The 19,150-nt window shown below is 44.8% G+C and overlaps 2 protein-coding genes across 2 annotated transcripts in view; one reads left to right on the top strand and one right to left on the bottom strand.

The window, feature by feature from the left end:
- LOC107186966 overlaps positions 1–19,150 on the bottom strand; it is a 90,716-nt gene that overhangs the window by 36,387 nt on the left and 35,179 nt on the right. Inside the window, exons 3-6 of the mRNA XM_015574939.1 lie at positions 12,340–12,710; positions 10,197–10,223; positions 8,846–9,327; positions 8,187–8,379 (exon numbers count right to left, since the gene is read on the bottom strand). Coding sequence (XP_015430425.1) covers positions 8,187–8,379; positions 8,846–9,327; positions 10,197–10,223; positions 12,340–12,710 — 1,073 coding nt within the window. The remainder of the gene's footprint in view (positions 1–8,186; positions 8,380–8,845; positions 9,328–10,196; positions 10,224–12,339; positions 12,711–19,150) is intronic.
- LOC107187085 lies at positions 568–7,666 on the top strand. Its single transcript, XM_015575090.1, has 7 exons — positions 568–810; positions 4,014–4,119; positions 4,781–4,995; positions 6,156–6,255; positions 6,323–6,534; positions 6,673–7,056; positions 7,292–7,666. Exons 1-7 carry the CDS (start codon positions 568–570, stop codon positions 7,664–7,666), a joined length of 1,635 nt encoding a protein of 544 aa, XP_015430576.1.

Genomic DNA, 19,150 nt, shown 5'->3' with positions numbered 1-19,150 from the left:
AAAATAATATAGAACAGCAATTTACACGGTACAGCCATTATTTTTGTATCGACCAAATTTAATTCCAACAAGAGGTTAATTAAGCTACATATCAATAATGAAATATGATTGGTAACAGAGAATGATCGGATTCTTCTGGCTCCACTTATCGGAGAATGAAACGAACAACGAGAATAATTACCGACGAGAATGCAATCAATAGTAAAATTGAGATAACAGAATTGGATAGGAATTAAATCTCCTTTAATTTTACACTTCATCTATTAAAAGAACCGAATTCAACGAAACAAGTTATATAAACCAATACGATTAAATTCACGAAAACCTATAAAAGCTTATTTCAATTATATCTACAATTCATTTAATCTGGCCGATTTTAATTATCAGTTACGTTAACCTCAAGTACGAAGACATGTTCAATTGTTAGACAGGAGATCGAATATTACAAATTTTACGTACTAGATCGCCTTTCCTTTCAGACTTTTTTACTTGCTGAATAAGAGATTAAATGTTATAAATTTTACGTAGATCATCGTCTTTCGTTTCAGACCGGTCGAGGGAAGGAATATGAGGTTGATCCTCGTATCGTTATTCGCCATTTTGGTGGCAGCCAGGGTTGACGCCATATCTACAGCATGGCGACCAACGCTGCATGCGCCACCATCCAGCATCCTCCATCAGGACGGAGGGATCTATGGGTCCGGACCCGCGCAATCTCTCTACGATTTCGATGGATCCTCCCTACTAGGACAGGAACAGGACAAATGCAGCCTCTATAAAGTCGCCATGAACCAGCAACTGTACTTCGAGGTATTTCTAACAATAAATTACCCATAAAATCCAATGCTAACTCCAAGTTTTTAGATCGTTAAATTACGCGATTTAATCATCAGGTGTACCAATACTATGTTTACAAGAAGATTGTAATCTGTTCGATCCATTGTTCAGTCGAAAAAAAATATATTAATAGAGCGTAACATAACTGTTCGAATACTTTCGAAACGAGTACAGAATTTACTAAAATAACGTGAATTATTCATTAGTACACACGATATTGAAATATTTAACAACCGATTTAATTACATACAGGTACCTAAGTTCTAGTAGAAGCTAATGTAACCGTTTTGGTACTCAAAATTTTATACATTCATCATACTTGTTCAACAGTATTAAAATGTCTCTATCCTTCACAGTGCAGGTGCCCCCCGTATAACACCGTTAGTTCAGGTGGTTAGTTTCGGTTGTAATGTTACCCTCTGCTGGGCTTTAGTTAAGGTGGTTGAATTCCTAAAAATCGCCGTGTAATGTAAACTTTTGTTACATAAAATTCTACAATCGTGTTGTAAAAATACCGTGTCATTCGAGGGTTTCTCCAATCCCCTAACCGTGTTATACGAGGGTTGCCCCTACATTTGGCAATTGCATTGCATATTTTCCAAACAGTACTCTAACCCACAATTTCTCATCGCCTGAATCAGTCTATTCCTTAAAAATTTCTGCAAAACCAACGACCATAATCAATACAGGTAATATCCACCAAGTCCCATCTCCCATAAAAGATAAATACGTACTTCCCTCCAGATTCACTTCAGAATGCCCGGATCGAAACAGGAAAAAGTGTTCATCCGAAAATGTCGTATCTTACGAAATCACTGGATCCATAATAAAACACCCCAACCATGACAAAACCCAGGCAAAAACGATCTTCACACCGTATCGGGCGGCTCGTGGTGATCGTTAGAGAATCGTGTCGAAAGAAGGCGAACACGAACAGGTGAGGCTAACGGGATCCTGACGTGTATACACGCTTTTCACGCGACTTCCTTTCCGTGCGGAAAACTTGGCTCGCGTGTCACGGCACCGGTTTTTCACGGTCGAGAGCGGCCAGCTCCGAATGACACGGATCGGTAGGAACGGGCAACGAAAGTAGGAGAGAAAACGACATATGATTCTTTCCCCTCGCTCTTCGATAGCTGGATCGCGACCGACTTCGATCATCCCGCGATCAAGGTTAAATATGGAAGAACCGTCCTACGGATGGCCATCGAATCGCGTCCACGATATAATCGCCGTGCACGCTTCGATACTCGAGCGGAATGCCACGTTCCAGTGCGCTTGGTGGTGAATCGATCGGATTTAGAGCTCGTTGTCGAGTTTGTTCGGAATCGGTTTCACCGATCGACGATACGTTACGCTTCGTTTAGGGATGTGTATGGGGAATATATCCAAACTTTCCATGTGGTATGCAGAGAGTGAATTTGGGGTTGTTCCGAGTCTCAAGTGGAGACTTGGCATAATAGGTACTGGTAAAGGGTACATGTAATATTTCGCGGGTGCTTATCGTATAGCAGTGAAGGTATTTACCATGAATATGGGAATAATATTTATGTTGAGTCTCCACTTGAGCAGTTCTTTAGAAAGATTGACAGTACCCTAGTTGTACCTAGTGTCAAGTGGAGACGCAACGTAATATTGATTGAGATTATTGTGGAGTAATTGTCATACCGTGTCTATCTGTAATGAGGGATATTGTGTAGGGTAGTTATTATGCTATTTATCCACTTGGGAGCTGTTATCGATGGAAGACGTCCGCGAAAGAGGCATTATCTAGAGTAGTCATTATGGTGCGTGTCCACTTGAGAGATATTATTGAGAGGAACTCTTAAGCTGTGTATCCGCATAAGAGGTAGCCATTATACTGCGTATCCACGTGAGAGGTAATACCGAAAGTAGTGATTATAGTACGTGTTCACTTGGAAGATGATTGTCGAAGTTAAAACTTGTGTGTTATGCTACGTATTTACTTGACAGTTGACCAACACAAGTTCTAAGCTAAGTTACGATAATCTCGACGTAAGTTAGAGCTTCCGCTGGTTACAGAAGCATTATTATGTATAGACTTGACCGTCCAACATTGCTTCGAGTCCAGTTAGACTCGTTACGCACCTCAGGCCACTTTTGTCCGGGGCACGTAAATACATGCCGCGTAAGTCAGCGCGTCGACCGGTTCTGTATTAGTTCCTCTCGATTGGAACGGCAAAAGTGACGGCTCGAGCGACCAATTAACAGGGGTAGGCATAACCAGTTTCGCGGAAATCGGGAAGAAGGTGAACGCTCTGTAGAAGGAAATCGGCGCCAACGGCTTTTTGCCGCGCCTTTTCAGGCGGTTACACACGCACCGTACGTGTACGGAATTGCAGACAGAAGCACGTAATCTGGATCAATCGTTGCGCATAGCGGTAATCGGTGTACTAATTATCGAAGCGCGGCATTGGATAATTACTGACTAGCACAGATCGACGATATTAAAAATTTTATGAATTTTTTTCCTCGGTGTCAGCTAGATTTTGTATAAATTTATCAGGTAATAGTGCAACTATTCCGTTCGAGATCTTGACAAAGTAAAACAATTCACGGTATGAAATACGGATGTTGAGTAATTATAAAAACACGAAATGTTTACCGACGCATCTGACAGCAGGTCTACGCAATGTTAGATGCGTTCTGCAAATAAACATGACAAAGAAATGAAAATAAGTGAGCATAGTTCACAACTTACACTGATCGCTATTTAATGATTAGATAGAAATTGTAGTAATTCCAGATACGAGAAACAGATTAGATGTACATCAATCTATTTGTACGTAACGGTTCAATAAAACGTTTCCTGGCGTACGTTCCCACAATTACCTTTCATTTCAACACACACGGTCAACCATCCGTGCAAACGAGGTATCCGAAAAATCACTGTTGAACTCTTGAATTATTGAATTACCGAACTATTGAATTATCCAGTTATCGAGTCCAAGTATCCAATTATCGAATTACTGAATTATCAAAATACAGAATTATTGACTTTAGAATTGTCAAATTATTGAATTATCGAACTATCGAATTACTGAATGACTGAATAATTCAATGATTGAATTATTAAATTTAGAATTACTGAATTCATTCTCCAACAGGTATTATTGAATCAATTCACACAACAGTATAGTTTCGATCTGTCGCAGTACATCCAATACAAAACGGACTTGCCGGACATCAAGGAGTTCACCCTGTGCATGTGGACGAAATTCTACAACCACACCAACGATCATCCGTTATTTTCGTACGCAGGTGAGACCGGTTTCAATTTCCCTTTCACTCTCGCTTCTCTTTCTCCGTTTGTCGCCGGAGGAGAGCAAAAGTTCGATCGAAAACAACAACGGTTCCCCCCTCGAGGTGTGTTGCAACGACGACGAGCCCTCCGGGAGCATTAAGTAACGTAATTTCATCGAAAACTTCTCCCGTGATCGCGTAACTGTTTCGACGATGGATATTTCCCCGAAGCTCTCGGAAAGTTTCACGGGTGTACTCCTGACGTAATCTTTGGAGTTCTGCCTCGAAATCGTCCCTCCCACCCACCCATCCCAATTAGCCCCATTTCGCGATGTTCAATCGTTGGAAAAGAAAGATACACGGTGTCGTCCCAGAATAAATCCCTAATATTGGTATACAGGGTGTTCCTTTAATAACGGATGGCAACTCAGTAGTAATCAATAAAAATCCTATTAATTCACCTTTGAACAAAGAATAAAGAAGAAATTATATAAAGAATGTATTGTCGAGTTAGTAATTATTGGGACACCCAGTATATGGAGAGATTCGAGGATATTGGAAAGCAAGAAGTGCATGTATCGTTTTGTCCTGTTTCGACGACGATTCGATAAACGTTCGATCCGTTGTCCACGAATTCGAATGACGATCTGTCGTTGACTGATTGATATTTGTGGTCCAGTGGGTGACCAACCGCGAGGCATACTCGCCTGGGTGGCGAACACCGCGAGGAGTTCCTACTTCATGATGAACGTGGACGGCCACAACCTGTTCAGATTGAATTATCCGCTGCGATTGAACAAGTGGTATCACTCCTGCCAGAGCTGGAACGGCCGGACCGGGGAATGGCAGATCTGGGTCAACGACGAACGCGTTGGCCGCGGATTCCACAACAGGGTGAGTCGATCTTACTTGATCTTTCAAGTCTTCGATAGACTATTACGCTTTTCGTATGGTACGAAGGTGTTTCGTATAGTACGAAACTGTTTCTACGTATACCGGGCTTAAGGTTTCACGTGGTCAGTTCAAACGTCCCCCTGTTGGCCGTGAAAGTAACGAGTGCCGTGTTACACAGGCTGGTTGAAAAAAGATTCCAATCAACTCCTGACAGGAAAAAAAAGGACTGAAAGTAGGAAAAACTTAGACGTCATCATCGAAGCGTGTATGGGGCTTAAGGTTTCCACGCGGTCGGTTAGAACGGACTCCCGGTGACCGTGAAAGTAACGAGCATTCTCCTGGTAGTCAGAAGGGGGTAAAAAAATAAAAAAGGCGGTTGGATCGCGGGTAAAAGGAACGGAAAGGACGACGATGCTCGGTTTTTGCTCGCCCCGTCGCGTTTCGAATTCTTCGTGGCTCGAAAACGTCCTCGGGAGTGACGTGAAAGAAGAAAAAAAAATATAGGATTCTTAAGAAACTGTTCCCCCGTTCGAGAAACGCCGATTCCATCGTGGATTTCCGCGTAGTGGTCGCTTTCACGGGATCGTTACGATTGCGGGACCACGCGCGCGTACGCTTCGACCGTACGAGTTGATATGTCGTTTTATCGTTTTGTGTCGCGTCGAGACTTCTCGAAAGTCGAAAGGTGCCTACCGTGACGACGAGTTGTAGTAGAAAGCGATCTTCAGAAGCGGTTTCCGGCGCATTTCTCTCCCCGACATTCGAACGATCTTACGTAACGAGCTTGTTCCCTCTTCCGACTGGTCCACCTGACGGGACCGAAGTACCAGAAACTACCCTACCACTTCATTTCCTGACTGTCGAGAAACTTTTCTGGCGATTCTTTGCGCACTGGATAACTTCAGGTCTGGGGTCTTTTAAGTGGGGTCTAGGTCTAGGTTGGATATTCAGTGAAAGCCAAGCTGAATGTTGAGTAAAGGTCATGATTCGTTTAAACCAGGTCTAGGCTATGATTGGACGCTGAGAAAGGTCTAGGTTGACTATTAAGTGAAATGGAACTTGAATGTTGAGTTAGATATAGGTAATGATTCTGTCGAGTGAAGTCTCTGTATAGACTATGGCGAATGAAATCTGACTGAATCGTTGTTGTTATTCGACAGTTGGTGGGTCACGTGATCAAAGGTGGTGGAATAGCAATCACTGGACAGGAGCAACGACAATTGGGCGGTGGTTTTCTGGAGGGCGCTGGTGCACCAGCAGGTAGGATCGATTTGGAACTGTCACTTGTGACTGGATTATTGTTACTTGACAGTAATTCTTCCCCCAGGTTCAGGTGGTTACCTAGGTGAAGTGACGATGGTTCAATTATACAATGTGGCTCTGACCGCCGGGAAGGCTCACAAGGATCACAAACACCATCACGCACATCACTATGAACACGACACGAGCAACAACACGCCTAGGCCTACTCGACCACCTGTGACTGGTCCACCCCTTCCGCAGAATCCTTACTTGACTGGGGGACAAATTAATATGCAGGTACGAAAAATGAACCACTAAGTATTCAGAATCTTTTCTATAACCGTGTGTCTAGTCTGCAAACGTGTCCTTACAGGAAGGGAATATTGTCTACAAGAGAAAATGCTTCCTAAATGATGCTGATTTCGAAAATTCCAGGTGAAGATCAATCCAGGCTCGCCGCTGCAGATCGTCCAGGGTGGTGTGACCCTGCGACATCCATCCGTGATCCCACGGAACCCACCGCCCCAACCGCTTCCACCTGTGAACCCTGATGCTGTTCCCTCAGCGTTCCCATTGCAATCATCCCAACTGTTTGGCACCTTGCAGCCCAGCCTGGCTTCAGCTAACGGGATAACCGCGGCTGGTATGAGCTTTGGGGACGGTCTCTACCGGAATCTCTTCAAACGGGAAGAGGAAGTGTCCTCTGTCGTAAGTGACAGCGAGGAATCGAAGGATTCAAGCTTAGAGATCTCCAAAGAGGTGACAAAGAAGAAGAGATACGCGGAGGAAGCCAGCGAAGGCGAACGTTCCGATGATAAGGTAGGGCTAACTTAGCTACTCTAAGACCGATCCCCTAAATTGCTAATGTTGCTTCGAGCCTTCTAGATGGCAATCGTGATCCTTCGATAAAAAGCAACCCAAAGTTCATTTGGTATTGTAACTAGAGTAGAAAGACACTTGGTCACCTTTTGATGACTGTTTGGGACACTTTTTCTGAAAAGACACGATCTGGACTCTGAATCCTAAGGGTACTCAGTAAACTTTACATGTTTAGGTGACCTTTGTGCCGGTGGAGCTCGACGAATCGAAAGACAAGAAACTCGAGAAACGGGACTCCGATAAGAAGAAGAGAGGACTGGTGCAATTAGGCGACGGACTGATCATCGACGACGGCTACATATCCCAAGGCCTGGACAACGATTACTACTCGGGACTGACCAACTTCGGCCTCCAGCTGCCAAAATACGAGGATAAGGACGACGAGAGGGAGCCCGCGGAGGGGGAAGTCAGGATGGTCATGGACATCTGCGACGGATGCAGCGAGGAACCGTTCAGAAAGGCGTTGATCTTGGCCTGGAGATCCGTTCCCAAGAAGCTATACTCCGGTGCCATTCATGTCCCAGCGATGCAATCTTGCAAAGCCTTCTGATCAGCGAATAGGGGATGCTCGTGACCTGGACCAGCGATTTTCTTAGCCACGAATGACTCAGAGTGTCGAGGAACCTCTAAATATCAATCTCAGAATATTAGTCAATCGTTAAGATTCTACTAGTTGGTTAATACTTGGCGCCCTTTGCCAATCTGTTGAAAAAAAAAAAAATCAGCTGGTCCAAGAGGTTACCTTCCCGTTGCGTGAGATTCATCCATTCGTTATCGAGCAGAGGAACTTGAGCTGTTAGCTACCGGGTCTTAAGCCGTGTCTCCACTCGACGAACGAACTGAAATCGACGCCTGTCCCTGTATTTGTTGACCCTATTTTCCAGGCGATCGTCTCCGTCCATTCGTCGAGTGAAGTCGCAGAGCTGAAGGGACCGTGCCGATTGTATTTATTGTAGTCTAAGCCCCTGATTCTTAATTGTATCGTTAAGTGACAGTATTATAAGTCCCGGAAACGTGTCCCACGAGGTGCGAAATAAAGTTTCTTTTAATACTCGTCGAGCGCCACTTACCTTGCTCTTGTGGATGTGCTGGTGTTGGTACTCGCTGTCGAACTCCGGCTCGCTGAAGTAGCTCTGGTCCTCCCAGTGAGGCAGCAGCCCACCGCCGCCAGGTATTCCCATCGGTCCAGGCATCCCCGTGACACCGTCGGTGCTCTCGAACAGTCTCAACACGCTGCGGTCCCGGATGTCTCGCAGATGAGATCTGAAATTGGAACGAATCAAGGGGATCATTCAAACATCTGGGATGTCCAATATATTTTCAAACGAAACTCTACAGACTTCCCCGGATTAGCAATCTGTTCAGTTCCCGTCTTTCCAGAAAGTTTGAAATTTTCGTGAAGGTCCAACAAGTTTAGTGGTCTTCTCGAAGTTCCAATAAACCGAGGAAAGTTATATTTTTCTCCGGCGACTCTAATCCGAGGAATCTAAAGTTTCTCCTATAGGAATCGAGTAAATTACAGAAATAGAATCTTTCCTGTCACATTGGTTTGTCATTCCCCGGATTAGAGACTGGTGACTGTAATCCGGGGAATTTAAAATTCCCCTGCGAAGGAATGTAACTTTAAAAAAGTGAATCTTTTCTGTCTGATGGGTTTTGCATTTCAAAGATTAAAGGTCGGAGACACTAATCCGGGGCAGTAGAGTAGGATATTTATGCGCGCAGTTACCTGAGGTCCTCGAGCTCGTAGAACATGTCCTTGTTGCTGTCGTGTATGTAAACCTTTACATGTGGACTGTCTAGGTATTCCATGGTGAGTTGCTTAGGAAAGCTCCTGACAAAGAGCGCCTTGACCGTGTCTATGCTTGTGATTTCGTTCGGGAGCAGGGCACGCTTCGTCTCGTTCCTATACTGCAGGAACACTAGACCTATGGAATCGTCCAGAGAAACGCATCGTTTCGTCAGGAATGTCCGACAAGGGGATCGAGCAGCGAGGCAGCAACACGACGATCCTAATTCTATCGCGGATGGTGAGTTACCTAATGGTCGCTCCAGAGTTTTGCTTGGGGTCCGTACAACGGGGAGGCTGCTTCTCTGTTTACCGCCCCGTCGGAATCCGGTGCTAGAGGTCTCCACCTCGGACATGATGCCCGGGTCGTCATCGAACAACATCGTCGAAGAGGGAGGCGGAAACCCGCGCGGAAGAGGCGACTGAAATACATAAAAAAAAAAAAAAAAACAAAAATTTTTATTCCTCCATTATCGTTTCAACCCCATCACCTAATGATGCCAGCTGCAAAATTTTTCACCTAGTAGCATTAGGAACTCTACTACGACAGGTATAAACTTTGCAGCTCTCATCTGTGCGTTAAGCCTGCGTCTACACTATGTAGCAAAACAGTGTTGTGTAACAAATTGTTCTACAACTTTGATATACAACATGTTTCTATAACTTGTTACAAGATCTTTGGACAAGTCCGTATGACATTTCGCATCTCATTATTAATAATGGCTTTACACTTGATGGATAATATATAACTTGATACATAACATAAAAAATGTTATATAACATTTTCTTTCTGATTTTCTAAGAAGCTTTCTAACATTGCTGTATAATGTATTATGCGTTATAGTGTAGACGCAGTTTTAGAGATCACAGTAATGCCTCTCTGTTAGTACATCGATCGTGGCAGAACCAAATGTCTATGTCCCTGTTTTACTTCTGACCACTGCTGGGTAATTTCACGTGAGTATTTCCTCCTCCACGGATTCGAATCGTTTAGATCCCATAATCTTTGCCAAATACCCATCACAGAGAATACCCAAGCGTATCTAGCCCCCATAGAATCAACAAAGTTGCTTCCCCGCTTCACCTAACCCCCTGAATGGTCCTTCTTCCGGTTCCATGACCAGAAAACGATAGACCCTAGATCAGGGACTAGCAGAGAGGCACTACTGTACACCGAAAAACAATGAAATCGACGATCACATTGAAACAGACGGTGTGTCATGCTCTGGGACACGAAAAACAAAGAGTATATATTAAGAAAAAGAAAAAAAAAGAAAAAAAGGAACCTTACCTTTCTCTGGCGAGACTTGGTCCCCATCTGTTAGGCGTCGCCGGATCACACGGAAACACACACAGGACAAGTGAAAAAACCAGTTAGATGAATACACTGTGTACAAAATGTGGTAATAACACGCAAGGAGCAGATTAAAAAAGGGGTTTGTGACATATCACGGAGCAGTAGTTTTAAGTGGCGAGAGAGAGAGAGAGAGAGAGAGAGAGAGAGAGAGAGAGAGAGAGAGAGAGTAGGGACGAATCGATCGATTCGGGCATCGTCTCTCCTGGGCTGGTCTCGTTATCTGCTCACGTCGGGCACAACTCTCAAGGCTCGACCGAGGTCCCTGCAAAGAATCGCGCGACTACACTGCCAACCCCAGTCCTCGACTCGAGACGATTCCGTCAGGTACGAGATAAATCGTTCCCTCTCGACATGGCGTCTTATCAGAGGACAGGCGTGGCCTAGAATTCTTGGTGAGTCGACCACGGGTATCGCGGATGGAGAGACACGAGCAGTAAGAAAAAAACATTTTGGGAGGACAGAGTAGCAGGTGGGGGGGGGGTGTGATTCGTATTAATATTGGATTCTTGTGTACGAAATGGAAGTTTTATAGATTATTATACAGGAACGTCAGAGTCTTCTGATGTGAGTGAATTTATTGGATCCTTGGGCGAGAAAATGCTTCCAGGTGTCGAAGGTTGACGCGACACCAACCCCGCCCACCGAGGTTCAAACACCCCGAAAAATTCACGACGGATAACGAGCTATCGCGTGATCACCGAAATAGTTCGAGCGTTCACAAATATTTGCCCATGTGCGCGCTGGGAATTCCACGCCGACTCGATCACTCTTATTTTTAGTGAAAAGAAAAATCGTGGTTCAACACGCGCGTGAAAATATTCAGAATATTTTCTACATTGCAAGAATCACTCTACAAATAAAAAGAAAATGTAGCAATCCGTTTCGACTGAAGCAAATTTTTGTTGTAAAAGTTTATCCGTGAAGGGATTTTGTAATAAAAATAATGACGATTGACATTTTCTAACACATTCACCGTCCTGTCGGTCACCGGTGACCGTCAACTATCAGGTAATAAAAATACGATGAAAATTGATTAGGTCCTGAAGAGGGTTTGAATATTATCGAGTAAAAAAGGGGAACCCAAGTTGGCGACGCGAGTGCTCGCGTGGGCAGGCGTGGGTGGAGACGCGGCTTAATTAACCTCTTCCCATCGTTACGGCCGGTTCTTGACCTCGGCACGCGTCCGTTCGAGGCCGGACGCTAAGATCACCGGCACGCGATCCGCTAATGTGTATTAACGACCCCAGCCCGGTAACTAGGAATCACGTGCCCCTCGGTGTGTGTGTCTCTCCACCGTATATCCGCGAGTAGAATCAAGGGGAGAGCCTCCTCCCAGTTTTTCCCGTCGGATTCCCACGGATCCCATCCGTGGGCAGCCCCTGTGGTCCCGCAAGGAACGAGAAGGGAGAACACAAAGGAGCATAGCGAGATAAAACGAGCTGGAAGGAAGGCGGCCGTCTCGATGATTCTGGGTCACGTTAAAATAGAATCTGCGGTTTACCCCGAGTGTAATCGAGTTACACCTGACCGAATGTAACCCGTGATCCGTTAGAAACTGCGTCTCCGAGTCTAGAACTAGCTCGACGTAGTATCCCGAGAAAATGAATTCTAAACGAGTTCGAAGAATTCCTTTTAACGAGTGGAGACACGGCTTAAGTTCGAAGGATTCCTTCGACCGAGTAGAGACGCAGCTTACTGTCCAAATTTTCGGTCTATCGATACGAACATGACAACTCGATGATCTACGGATTAATACTGTTAAAGATCTTTCAATTATCAATGTCCCCGGATTAATGATCGCGAGAGCAAAACCGGCTTACTACTCCCCGGTTAATTGATTGAACAGGGTGACAGTGTCCCAGGTGACACTACCTCCCGTGGCCCCTAAAAATCATCGAGACTCCGTAAAGAATTATCGTTAGAAAAAACCATTCTTTGTGGGTGGAGCAATCTGAAAAAGGGGGTGGGGGGTGTATAAGTCGACCGAAAAAAGAGCGAAGGGTGTGCTAGAGCGTCCAAAGAAACACGATAAGAGTCAATATGTATGTATTTACATGTTGCGGGAGCAAAGATTCACCTCGAGATCCATGGTGGTGTGTCGCGTGGGCGGCGTGCCGTACTGGCCGTGCGGCGGCGGCAGATGATGGGGATGAAGGGCGTGCAGCTGCTGGGCCGCGTTGAACTGCTGATGATGCAGAGAGGGCTGGTGATCACCGCCGAGGGTGTGCCTCCTCGGCTCGTCCCTCGACCGGCCCCCGCCGCCCCCGGACCCGCTTCTACCGCCCGAACAACCGCCGACGTTTCCACTTCCCCCGCCCCCGCCAACGCCCAACACGCTACCCCCGCCCCCTCCGCTGCCCGCGTTGCCCCCACCGCCGCCGCCGCCGCCTCTTCTACCGGTTGGAATTTCGTTCGAGCCTGCCTCAACCTCCCCCCTGCCGGACCCACCTGAAACAGATGAATTTCATATCGTTCAATCTCCTTGACAGACATTTCGCTGTGGGGGTTAAGCTGCGTATCCACAAGGAGCGTCGTTATCTCGTTAGCTCGGGGCTTAAGCTGCGTGTCCATACCATTGTAGTAGTAGAGTATGAATTTGTAGGCAGACATATTTGGGACTGGGTGTTATGTTGTGTATGTACGTGAGAAGTGACATTGTTAGGCTGAATTAGACTGTGTGCACACGTGGTTTTATGCCGGTGTACTATATTTGGGGTGGATGGAGGAAGTGTAAACCAGCGCTTTTCAACTCTTGTGGTCTCCCTACACTGACCAAAATGATCTAACACCCTTGGATCGAATTAGGCTGAGTATACACGTGGTGTTATGCTAGTGTCCTATATTTGGGGTGGATGAAGGAAGTGTAATCAGTTCTCGCATCAGAATCTTCCGTTCTGTATCCTACAAAGCATGGGGCATGTACGTAAAAACGGATGAATTATCGAGTAGTCGGGGGTTAGATGACTTAAACACTTCTTCCATGAGTAGACCTGATCCAACAGGTAAATTTTGCAGTATGAAGTGAGAATATTGATGGGCCAGTGTTTATGCTAAATATCTGTGGTATAGATAAGCATTGCGGATGATGAAGATGGGGATGAACAATTGCCACAATTGTTACAAAATGAATAGGTACATTTCGTCTTAGCTAATGCAGGCAGAATATACGTCCCAGCCAAATTCTAGGCTCACCCATATATCAAGCGAGTGGGCACGAGATTCGATGGTGCGCCTCGCTCGGATGGATTTCTGATAATTAAGAGCCGAAGCAGTCCAGTGCCTTCTCTCTGGTGCATCGACCTATTTGCCGGTAACTCGGCCGAGAATAACGGGTTCGTGGAAAACGCCGGAAATAGTTTCGAGAGCGGCACGTGTGCCAGGCGCCACCGATCTACACGAAAGGTTTCCACGTACCGGAAGCGAAGGATTCGTACCCTAAGGCGTGGCTTGTGACGACTGTAAACAAACCTATCAAACAAGAAATGCAGAGTCAGGACTGGTCGACGACGATTTGACCCACGTTTTCTGAGAAGCTCGCCAGGAAACCAAATTATGGGATACCCTAATAGTTTCCATCCCCTAAGGGTGACTTAAAATCTGCGCTTCCCCTTCGAATACTGGTCACTTTTGTAGCATCCCTTTAAAAATCTCAAACATACTGTAAAAAAAAACTCCTGACATTTTAATCTTCCAATAGCAAAAGAAAGTCTCACGCTAGTCGATTAGAAACGCTTTGGTTGCTTCAAATTCGCTAATGACCCTACAATCCAAGAAGGGGATTGCGATTGATTTTCGAGTTGTGGACACACGGGATATCTCTTTCGAAGATTAGAGTCCCAGGAATGAATCTTGACCCAGTGACCACACGTTCCTCGGACGGAATGCAACGGGCCAGTCGTTACGCGTAACGCACCACGTACGATTCGGGTGGCACGCGACTCTGGAGGCTGCGTAGCGGATCAAACAGAACGAGGAACGACGGTGGCAGCTCGTGAGAGACGAAAGTAGGTCGGTGCTCGCCCGTCGACGGTCCAATTAATGACGAGCCTCGAATTCCGGTACGCGAGGCTAACGCGCGCGTATTCGCCCGGCCCGATCTCCAGGCTTATTGTTGATCAGCGTCTCCTTTTGTTTCGTGCGCTTCGATCCCCGGGGATATCTCGAAAATCCCGTGACGTAAAACTATAACGCACGATGCATTTTTCACCGTTCAGTAGGTTTCATTGTATCGAAGAAAATATGGGAAAAATATTTGGCTTTTAGGCCGATGATTTGGGTTGGTAGCTAACTTGCTAATGTGGATCAAGTCTAATGATCCTCATGGTCCCTGACGGTATAAATCATCCAAGACAGTCATGAACGACGCCACAATCTAGCAATGATCGTCAATGGGAACTGTTCATCGACAGGTGAAATTGAAACGTCGCTTGCTGTATTGCCTGAAGGGACCAAGGGCTTGGTCCATTAGCAGAAGACAGCCGTATCGAAATTCGTTAAAAGCATCGAACAAGACTCGACCAACCGTCGATGGAAACTGAATTTCCCGACCGAGTGAAGCTTCGAGATTTAAACTGTGCCCGATGGGAAAATGGTTCTGACGTTTCCCCTAGCGCCATGTCTCGTCGGGCAACTGACGTTGATCTTATTTTGATTTTGGGGCGTTGGACTGATGGATCATTGGACCAGGACACCGGTGTGCCAGGAATCACTGCCAACTGTAGATTTTGCCGATTGGTCTACTCGACAGTTCGTTAGAGGAAGGAAAATAGAGAGAGTTTGCTCGGAATCAAATCCAGGGTAGCAAAAATGCTTGTAGGATTCATCTAGAAATCGCTTTAAACTGATCGTGGGATCACTGATATGCTACATTTTATATTGCAAGTCCTGTTTTCAAACGTCACTGCAGAATTTTGATGATTCGGGACGCAAACCTCACTGTTGCTAGATCACTGGTTGTCTGAACCATAGATAGGTCCAATGAACTATAATTCCTTCGATAGCCTCAGCTAAGTAGCATCCTCTATTCATGTCCTTGGAATATATTCCACGGTATCTACAGTACTTCTACATGTTCAGACAAAGTAGTCTCCGTGTCTTCAAACAGAATAATATATACCACAGTTATCTTCAGATACAGCTCCTCGAATCCTCTTAAGTCTCTTAGGGCTTAGGAGCAATCCTCAAGCTACAAACTGCTAACATACTGTTCCACTTGTATCCTCACTACTGGATACAATTCGACCATTTGCAATGTACTTTGAGCTACAAATTGCTGTATACTCTAAACATATTCAAGCGTCCTTTACGTTTTATAGTCTAGTTTTAGTCCAGGCCCTGTGTCTACTTTGCCCCATAAAGACAACTACGATGGGTCTAGAACCTCCAAGCCCTTCAAAGATCTGGTCACTACAATTTCCATTACTTTTTCACTGAGACCAATCTTGACAGTTGCATTTCCTAGGATTCTGCTCTGTTTCCATCAGGACTTAGCTACCAGAAGTGTCAAAAGACAGCAAAAGGGGATCGAGGATTGTACCTGATCGCCCAAAGCCTAGCAGACACTTCTTTTACCGACGACGATCAGGGTGTCCACGCTGAAAAGAATCGAATTTTATCGAACCACACACACACGACACTTCCCTCGGATAAAATCCTCTCGAGGCGTCCCGCGCGACGACACGACCGACACTGCTGTGGAGACCGCGAGATCTCGAACGCGTTTATTTTCAGAATAGCGGCGAGCGAGGGGACCGACCGACACGGCTCTGCCTTCTGGCTGGCTGGTCCGTCGAGAAATCTAATCTAACGTTCGGATATCCGATAATTCCTCGGCTGATAAGATTCCGAACGAGTCTCGCGGGGGGGGATCGATTCCGATGCTAGAAACGATCCGTTTTTCGATCCTTCGTGAATCTTTCACTACGACCGATTCGGATCCAAGCTAATGGCATCTTTGTCCATTCTGGATCTTGTGTTCGTTTAGTTTTACGATTATAGTTTCGGAGTAACTATCATATTACACTTCAATCCATTTATTCCAGCTGAACATGTCTGAATGGATCACCTTGTTTCTATAATCCTCAATTCGGATTAATAAAGATTTCGATTTACTTTTGACTGAAGAAGATCTTTAGCACTAGAATGTCTATGGCTGGGTCCGTTGTGACCTATAGGTCAATATGGTTATCGAAAATTGTCTGAGTCACAACTGACCCGGGCGTAGGATTTCATTATGCAGATTGAGTTTCAGGTTTTATTATTTTTTAAGTTTCCTGCGAAAGTTCAACGGATCATTTTCGTGGCTTAACACTATCCACACGAAAATCGTGGCCCGGTTAATTCCTGGGGGTCCACCAACGAGCGTGACAAACGACGTGAACAAGCGAAATTTGAGGAAGAAAATGGGAGCGTGGGAAGAGGAACTTCGCGTACTAAATGAGACCATTTACATCAAGGTTGGGCTCGAAATGGCGCCTACTCGCGACGCATCTTTCTCTCTTCCTCTCTTTATTGCTCAATTCGACCCTTTTGGACCTGGCATAGGTAATAATACAGTCTCAACGGTATTCCCAGAGATAATCTACGGAGGAATTCGTATCGATCGATTAGAATCGGTGACGCGGGTTGCATAGGTCTGGTTTAGGCCGATCGAAATCAATTACTGAGGACGGATGTTCGTGGCCAATTCGGTTTCTTGACCTCGACGGGATCGACTACTCGCAACAGACGGATTGAATATCGTACGGGGAGAGTTTTTTCGGGCAGAATGGTTCCTTTCATCGATCTATAATTAATTTCTGGGGAAGTAAACGAGATAGACATTTCTGAGCATGAGACTACACATTGGAACAGGAAGGGAATTATTAAAAAATGGGTAATAATGGGTAAGAAAGGGTCAAAGTGAGTAAAAAAAAATTCTAGTCACCCCAACAATCTATCAAGTTACTTCAGTTTAAAGAATAATTAATATTCTTAGTGATAAGCAATGAAATCGATTATTAATTCTCGAATGGTAAGATGGGTTTTAAGGTCATACTTAGTAAGGTGGGGTCGAATCCGACCCAAGCTCTCTTTTCCTATTTTCAGACGGGTAACAAAAAGTTATTATCTTGAACTTGTATTTCTGTTCATTTATATAATAAGGAATAATAATTGAGTTATATAACATATAATAATATAAGTATTAAACGTTTACTAAATAACAAAAAAATATTTTAAGACGAGAATAATACAAAATAGTGCATGGACAGCACAAGAGGAACTATAGCTTGGGTCAGATAAAAATTAAAACCTAAACGGTGGCCTGTTTTAAGCAGAACACCCAGTATAGTGTAGATGCAGCTTTACAGTCTAGGTGCCAAACTCGCCGAGTCACGCGCCGTCTGAGGCCGTGTTTCAACTGGTAATGAATAATTCCAAGCTGATCGATACTAATTGATAAGTATCATGGTCCATCACTGCTAAACACGTATCTCGAATCGCAGCGTTGCATCGGTGCATTCACAGTTATGCACTCCCTCAATACCCCGACCCCTCAGTCGAATAACGTACGCCTGCGTGTGCGTGCGACGCCAAGTCGAGCGCGTGCTGCGTGGAAAAAATCTATATCGCAGCCTTCCGGGGCACGTGCACGTGCGTGCGCTTCTACGTTATTATTTAGCGACGCTCACTCGTCCACGTGCCACGGGGCGTCAATGCTGGGCTGGTTCCGAGCTTCACGCGACAGAATCACGATATTCGCGATCGGTGGACAAGGTTAGGTTATGTTTTGCTTTACTACAAACTGTCCCTCTTTACGTTGGGTTTCGATTGGACCGTGGAAACCGATGGCTGAGTCAATCGTGACTAGGCTGGATGACAATAATAATTGGAGGGCAGGGGCAAAATGGATGAGATATTTTATTTTTGTAAGGTCCTACTTTGTAAGATGGCGTCTTACCAAGGTTATTATCTTAAACTTGTATTTACGGTTATTTATACAATAAGGAATAACAATTGAGTTATGTAACCATATAATTATTGAACGTTTACTAGATAATGAAAAATATTTTAAAACGAGAATAATAAAAAATAGAATCGGGACAGTGCAAGAGGAACTATAATTCGGGTGGGAACGACCCAGACCTTATCAGTGGGTTAATGTTATTTTGAGTAAAATTAAAATCTATAAAAAATGGTTAATTACATGACGGTCCAACTAAAGGAACGTCATCTTTCCTATTTTTGGATAGAAATATGAATTCTACAGTAAAAAAAAAATACATCCATATACATTCGAATATCATGACAGACAAAAAGTGGACCCTCATCCTTTTTCCCCTGCACTCGTCACTTTTTCTTTACTGTACTTATGCCTCTCGAAGAACAAAAGAAAGGGGGTACCGAAAGCGTGAGATGCCAGAGACGAATGGACGACGATAAGCTATTAATAAACTCGACTATACACCAGTACGATACGAGTAAATGTGAAACGAAAAGAAACCGATGGGTATAAAGGGTGAGGTTTTATAGCGAAATGATTGTTGTGCTGTTCGAAAATCTGACCCTGCTTGGATATACTTCAATGAATTTCACATAAATACATTATGCTTTCTTTAGATCTCACAGACGTGTACACACGGGACGATATTCGTTTCGTAGTGTTTACCGACGGGTCGCCCGTGACCCGGTAATAGGAACTCACGGGCTAATACTCTTCTACGAATAAGTATATCATAAATTCTATGATCCTCCAACGTACACAATAGTCTAATAGTGTACACCCTCCAAACGTCCATTTTCCTTGTCCAAATGCCGCCAAATTTGGAACCCCTGCTAGTACAGTAGGACCTCCATTTTTCGGGTATATGATCTAGTCTAGAAGACCCACAGAAACAGACGAAACAATA

The sequence above is a fragment of the Dufourea novaeangliae genome, unplaced genomic scaffold, assembly GCF_001272555.1.
Source record: "Dufourea novaeangliae isolate 0120121106 unplaced genomic scaffold, ASM127255v1 scaffold96, whole genome shotgun sequence".
Classification (NCBI taxonomy): Eukaryota; Metazoa; Arthropoda; class Insecta; order Hymenoptera; family Halictidae; genus Dufourea; species Dufourea novaeangliae.
This window is presented reverse-complemented; position numbering and strand designations above follow the sequence as displayed.